Raw genomic sequence first — 6,633 nt, 5'->3', positions numbered from 1 at the left:
CTTCTTAAATGTCACAACCGAAACAACACCTGGATCAGAAAAAGGAGGGACTTTCTCTCGCTTGGCACTTTCCGCCCTGACTTTGTTAAGTCACAGCTAACCTTAAAACTTTGGGTTTCCCCTTGGGTGAAAAGAGGGGGGGGAAGTTCGGCTGATACCCGTAATACCACTTCAGAAGCCTAGTGGAAGTCTAAAATTTTAGCAAGTCTATGCACCGCTCCCAGAAGCTCCGCCCATTTCCTGCCTTCTTTCTCGAGGGGCTTTCAGTGGCCACGCCTACAAAAGCGAACAGCGCCTCAAATCTCCTGAGGCTCCGCCCCTCCGCGACTCGTCCATCCACTCCGTTCCCCGGTTCGTGGCCTCCCTATTGGCGGAAAGGCTGGCTCCGCCTACTCCGTTCTGTCCCCTGGGTGCCCCGCCTTCTTTCTGACGTAAGGCTATCGGAGGCCAATGGGCGGTCCAAGGGGGCGGGGCTTGTGCCACGAGGAATGGCGGCCAGGGCGGAAGCGGAGTCCGAAGCCGGTGCCGCTGCTGAGTCTCCGGCCGCCTTGTCTCAGGAGGCGGCGCTGGTGGCGTCCAACTTCCAGCTGGCGCCGTCTGCGCGGAAGGCTCGGCCTTCGGACTTGGTGGCTCTAGCAGAGCAGGTGCAAAAGGTGAGCGAGGAGGGTGCCTCTGAGAGCGTGCAGAGCGCCTGTGTTTGATGAGCTTCCGGGCACGTGCAGAGTGGGGTTTTTTGTTTGTTTATTAATGCCTGATTGAATGTTCGGTGGTTGTTCCGTGGGCCTTGACAATGGTGGCCTCTGGATGACAGCTAGGGTGAGCATGTCAGCGTTTTCCCCAAACTGCATTTGCCGGTTTCGTGTAGTGTTTAGAATGCAGGACTTGGACCTGGGACACCGGGGTTCATAATAATAATAATAATAATAATAATAATAATAATAATAATAATAATAATAATAAATAATTTATTTATACCCCGCCCATCTCGCTGGGTTTCCCCAGCCACTCTGGGCAGCTTCCAACAAAACACTAAAATACAATAACCTATTAAACATTAAAAGCTTCCCTAAACAGGGCTGCCTTCAGATGTCTTCTAAAAGTTTGGTAGTTATTTTTCTCTTTGACATCTGGTGGGAGGGCATTCCACAGGGCGGGTGCCACTACCAAGAAGGCCCTGTGCCTGGCTCCCTGTAACTTGGCTTCTCGCAGTGAGTGAACTGCCAGAAGGCCCTCTGCGCTGGACCTCAGTGTCCGGGCAGAACGATGGAGGTGGAGACGCTCCTTCAGGTATACTGAACGTATACAGGTATACTGCACATCCCCATTAGGCCACAAAGCTCTCAAAGGGTGACCTTAGGGCAATCATTGCCTCTCAGCCTAACCTACCTCACAAGGTTGTGGGGATTAAACTAGGAGGGGGAGAACCATGTACTCTGCCTTCAGCTCTGTAGAGAACAAAACACAGGATATAAACACAGTAATAAATAAATAAATAAATAGGGTCACTACTGCTACTCACATATGTCAAAATGTTTGAGGACACTAATGTTGGTTACACCCCTGAGTACACACCTTGAAATTAATGGACATGACTTAACTTTGTTCCATTAATTTCAATGGGTCTTCACTGATTAAAATGCATTATTATTGTTCATTTATGAATGTCCTTCTGTGCAAATGTCTCAAAGTGCTGTACAAAAACCACCCTTGAACTTTTGTTGCTTATATGGAGACCCAGACTTCCAATCTCCTTTTAAAAATATTCCTGTTTCCCTTCTTTTCTACAGGCTGATGATTTCACCCGAGCAAATGCCTGCAACAGACTGACCGTCATAGCAGAACAAATCCGGTACTTGCAGGAACAGGCCAGAAAGGTAAGTGTGGGGAAGGGAAGAACTCCATTATCAAAGCCTTGCACAGTTCTAAAATAACACACCCTAGAGAGGTTTTTTCTCTACCTCCCTGTTTTATCCTCACAGCAACCTCATCTCTAACCGCTACAGCACACTAGCCAATTGGGTGATTTGCTGCCGCCTTCAAAGCCAAATGCAAAGAGGTCCACAAGATCTCTGCAGGCAAAAGAAGTCCCCTGAAGTGATTGCCTGGGTGATGGGCCATTAAGGGGGAATAAAGGAAAAGGACTCTGTGTGAGATGGCAGATGGGTGGGCCCCCTTCCCCAGCACAGACTAGTTAGAAGGACAAAGCCAGAGTTCAGAGTTGAAAGTTGCAGTGATGTGATTTGGGAGGAAAGCAGCAAGCTTGAGAGGAAGAGCAATATTTCATAGAATCAAAGAATTGTATAGTTGGAAGGGACTTTGAAGACCACCCTGCAATGCAGGAATATGCAGGTGTCTCATATTGGGATCGAACCTGTAATCATGGCGTTATCGGTGCCACGTTCTAGCCAACTGTTTATATCCAAGACTCTTTTGGGGTGCTGATGCTCTCTCTCTCTCTCTGTGGTGTTTTAGGTTTTGGAAGAGGCGAACAGAGATGCTGATCTGCACCACGTTGCCTGCAACTTTGTGAAAAAGCCGGGCAATGTCTACTACCTGTACAGGCGGGATAGTGGCCAGCGCTACTTCTCCATGCTTTCACCTAAGGTACTGACCCCTTCTTTTAAAAGGGTTTTGAGTTTTGAGAAAAGGCAAGTAAGAGGCAACATTATAGAGGCTTGTAAAAATAATGCCTGATGTGGAGAAAGTGAACAGAGGAAAGCTCCCCCCCCAACCCATAAGACTAGAACTGATGAAAATCCAATGAAGATGAATGTTGGAAGACAGATAAAAGAAAGTACTTATCCACAGTGAGTCTATAGCTAATCTATGGAACTCATTTCCACAGGAGGCAGCAATGGCCATCTGCTTGGATCGCTTTAAACATGGGTTAGACAAATTCATGGAGGGCAATAGTTACTAATCCTGATGACTATGTTCTACTTCCACTATTGGAGACAGTACGCTTCTGAGTGCCATTTGCTGGAAACTGCAGGAGGGGAGGGTTGCAATTATGCCCAGCTCCCGCTTGTGTGCTTCATAAGAAACATTTGCTTGGCCACTGTGAGAACAGGGTGCTGGATTAGATGGACCACTGGCCTGACTCTCTTTATGGATTGTGTCGGAATAAGAAAAAAAGTATCTTGTTTGTATTGTACTAGCAAAATGCTTAGCATCACTTTGTGGCAAGGAAGATCTGTCTGCTTACAGAACGTCCCAATTCCAGCCCCTGGCTTCTCCAGGTGATAGAGAAAGGCTTCTTGCCTGAGGCTCTGGAGATCATGGCCTGTAGCCCTCTAGATTTTACTGTACTTTTGCTTCCATCATCCCTGACCGCTGGGCATGGTGGCTTAGGGCTGGTGGGATTTGGAAGTCCAGCAATGTCTGCAGGAACTCATGTTCCCCATCCCAGCTGGAGACCTTAGACCCCGGAGAACTGCTATCATTCAGGGTAGGATATGCTGGGACCAGTGTACTTGGAGAAGGCTGCTTTAGGGGTCGGTGAACATGCTTGTCATAGCATAGTGCAGGGTTCTTCAGGCTTGCACCCCAGATGTTTGTGGGCTCCCATTTTCCAACCATCCCCAGCCAGGTCAGCCAGTGTTCAGGGGTGATGGGAGCTGTGGTCCAACAAGAAGCTAAGGACCCAAGCCTGAAGGGCACTGGCCTAGCAGTAGAGAGCATCTGTTGTGCATGCCGATTTTGAGTGATTTGGTGTAGCATGGTGTAGACACTTTCTGCTGGCATTCTGGGGACTTGATAAGTGTTTCTTTCCTTCTCTCTCCCCCCCCCCCACTTTCATAGGAATGGGGGGCCAGCTGCCCAAGCGAGTTCCTTGGTGCCTACAAACTGCAGCACGACATGTCCTGGACTCCTTCGGATGACATCGAGAAGCGCGACGCTGAGCTCAACGTTCTCGAGAAGCTGCTAAACCAGCAAGTGGCGCTACCCCCCTGCAGCGAGCCCAACTTCCGAGGCCTTACTATGTAGTGGTGGACCTAGACCAACTCCTCCTCCCAACCTGGTTCCTTCCACACACCTTGGACCACAACTCCCATCAGTTCCAGCGTTGTTATTTTTTTTTTGGACTACAACTCCCATCAGTCCCAGCCAGTTCTACTTTCTGGTGCTGATGGAAGTTGTAGTCCAATATATCTGCAGTGCCCCAGGTTAAAGGAGCACATGGAAGGCTGTAGCTGCATACCAGGTCAATCTTACAGCTGAACAAGGAGGCTCCACCCCAATATCATCATGACTAATTAAAACAAAACCAAAAAACCACACAAGAATTATCCTGCTATATCAGGGATGGACAGAAGACAGATCAGGATCTGCTGGGAGATCTCCAATAGATCAAGAGGTTCTGACTCCTTAATTTATTTACGGTGCATCCAAATAAGCTATCCTCGAACAGATCTGATGAAATTAATAGAAAATCTATTGAAAATAATATGCCAGTATTATCAAGAGAACTCTTGGGTTGTATCCAACTAAATCCTATTCAGAGCTATGTTCGTCTTCTTCCATGGGTCTGCTCTGAGTAGGACTAGCATTGGCTACAACTCTATGACTCCAAGGTCTTTCTCCTAGTCAGTTGTTCTAGTTTGGACCCTGTCAGGGTCTGACTTTAGAGGTGATGATCAGAACTGGAGGGCAATCTTGCAGCGCAGGGTTAAAACGGGGGAATTCATTCCCATGGGAGGCAGTGATGGTCACAACATGGATGGCTTTAAAAGAGGATTGGACAAATTCATGGAGGGAGAAGGCTATCGGTCGCAACTACCTATGATTGCTATGCTCTGCTGCCACAGTTGGAGGCAGCAATACTAGTTGCTGGAAACCGCAGGACAGGAGAGTGCACTTATTCTCGATTCTAGAATCTGGGTGGGGATAGGACGCTGGACTAGCTGGGCCATTGGCCTGATCCAGCAAGGCTGTTAGCTCTATACATAAGGCTGCTGTAGTGAGTGATTCTTCCTACAGAACATTTGGCTGTTGTTCAAAGAAAGAACACAATTATGTTGTTCTTTTTGAACTAAGAAGTTCAAACTGTGATGATGCTTGGTGTTTTTTCCTCAATTAAAAACAAATGCTTGCAAAAGAGGACCGACTCCAGCACATGCATTAGGAAGTGGGTTTTTGACTCCTCCCACAAGTTGCCTACAAAGGATATGCAACTCTCTCTCCGGAAGAGTGCTGGTACTTGCCAGGCAGAGCTGCCCCGAAGCTGAGCGACTGACTTGGGTTTCTTTTCTATCACACACTTTGGTCATAAAAGTGTCCTGTGGTTAGGAGGCTTGACTCCCAATGCGGATATGATGTTTTACCATTGCAAATATTACAGCAGGGTAGAGAGCCTCAGGCCTGGGGGCCAAATGTGGCCCCTTCAGGATTCCCAAGGCCCCACCCCTGCTTCACAACTTCTTTGCCAAGCTGGAATGTGTCCTTAAAGTGTGCTTACTTGTATTGAAAGGCAGATGCGTATGTGTGTGTGTTTGTAAGTGAATGCAGAAACCTTTTGTAGATGAGACACAGAAACTCAATAATAATAAATTTAATATTTATACCCCACCCATCTGGCTGGATTTCTCCAGCCACTCTGGACGGCTTCCAACAAAACACTAAAATACAATAACCTATTAAATATTAAAAGCTTCCCTAAACAGGGCTGCCTTCAGATGTCTTCTAAAAGTTTGGTAGTTATTTTTCTCTTTGACATCTGGTGGGAGGGCATTCCACAGGGCGGGTGCCACTACGAAGGCTTTCTGCCTGGTTCCCTGTAACTTGGCTAATAATAATAATTTACCCCTCCTGCTCTGCGCGCCACTGGCCTACTGCCTCCCTCAAACTGAAAATGATTCGCCACTCCTGTCTTAAGGTACAGGAGCGAATCATAGCGGCAGCAGTTCTAAAGCTTGTATGCTGGGAACTAAGTCTCATAGACCCAGTGCTATTTCTTAATGAATTAGAAAAAGAGATGTTGGCACTCTTATCTTGATAAAACTGCTGTGGGTGGCTGAAAAAAATGGCTGCCAAGGGCAGCAAAATTAAAAAAAAGAGGTGACAGGACTGCATACCAGTGAATACAGTCATAAAAAGAGCATTGCGAAGAGTTACATTTTTAAAATGTTATCAGTAAAAATGGACACATATTGATCACTGAGATTTGACACCATGATAATGCAGAATAAGGAAGCAAACTATTGGCTGTTCCACTGACGTTTGAGGAAGGAAGAAAAGGGCACCATGGGGACATATAAGAGGGCACCATGACATAGCGCCTCAACCAGGACAACCTCTCTAGTACTTGGGAGACAAAGCTGGATTAATGTAACTTAATTTCTTTCATAATTGATTTTTTAATTTAAAAACCCCTTTAATCAATCCATATCTTAAGTATTGGGAGGACGAAATGGAAAACATAGTAGTAATATCAACAAACATGCTCAAAAGTTGTTTAGTGACCATTAAAGTTATATCCAGTTAAGGAGATGCTTACTGTGAAGAGTGTTGCCAAGTGGTTACAAGGAATAGGGTGAAATAGGGCAATAATACCACTTGGCATGGGGACCAGGAGGGGGTAAGAGAAGGGCACCTGGTGGGTAAATGGACAGATCCTGGTGGCACTTGGTTCTA

General features: G+C 46.7%; 1 protein-coding gene across 1 annotated transcript; it reads left to right on the top strand.

Moving 5' to 3' along the window:
• The first annotated feature begins 462 nt into the window (after positions 1–462).
• C8H1orf50 (chromosome 8 C1orf50 homolog) lies at positions 463–5,100 on the top strand. Its single transcript, XM_053400604.1, has 4 exons — positions 463–653; positions 1,788–1,874; positions 2,473–2,604; positions 3,802–5,100. The coding sequence occupies exons 1-4, from the start codon at positions 489–491 to the stop codon at positions 3,985–3,987; spliced, it is 570 nt and encodes a 189-aa protein (XP_053256579.1). The 5' UTR covers positions 463–488; the 3' UTR covers positions 3,988–5,100.
• Positions 5,101–6,633: the final 1,533 nt, after the last annotated feature.

This window comes from Podarcis raffonei, chromosome 8 (assembly GCF_027172205.1).
Source record: "Podarcis raffonei isolate rPodRaf1 chromosome 8, rPodRaf1.pri, whole genome shotgun sequence".
In the NCBI taxonomy this organism is placed as follows: Eukaryota; Metazoa; Chordata; class Lepidosauria; order Squamata; family Lacertidae; genus Podarcis; species Podarcis raffonei.
The sequence above is the reverse complement of the archived record's forward strand: the minus strand, read 5'-3'. Positions and strand labels throughout refer to the sequence as shown.

Coding starts and splice junctions, on each gene's coding strand:
- C8H1orf50 (XM_053400604.1), top strand. CDS start 489: ATGGCGGCCAGGGCGGAAGCGGAGTCCGAAGCCGGTGCCGCTGCTGAG. Junction 654..1,787: donor TAGCAGAGCAGGTGCAAAAG/GTGAGCGAGGAG, acceptor TCTTTTCTACAG/GCTGATGATTTCACCCGAGC. Junction 1,875..2,472: donor TGCAGGAACAGGCCAGAAAG/GTAAGTGTGGGG, acceptor GTGGTGTTTTAG/GTTTTGGAAGAGGCGAACAG.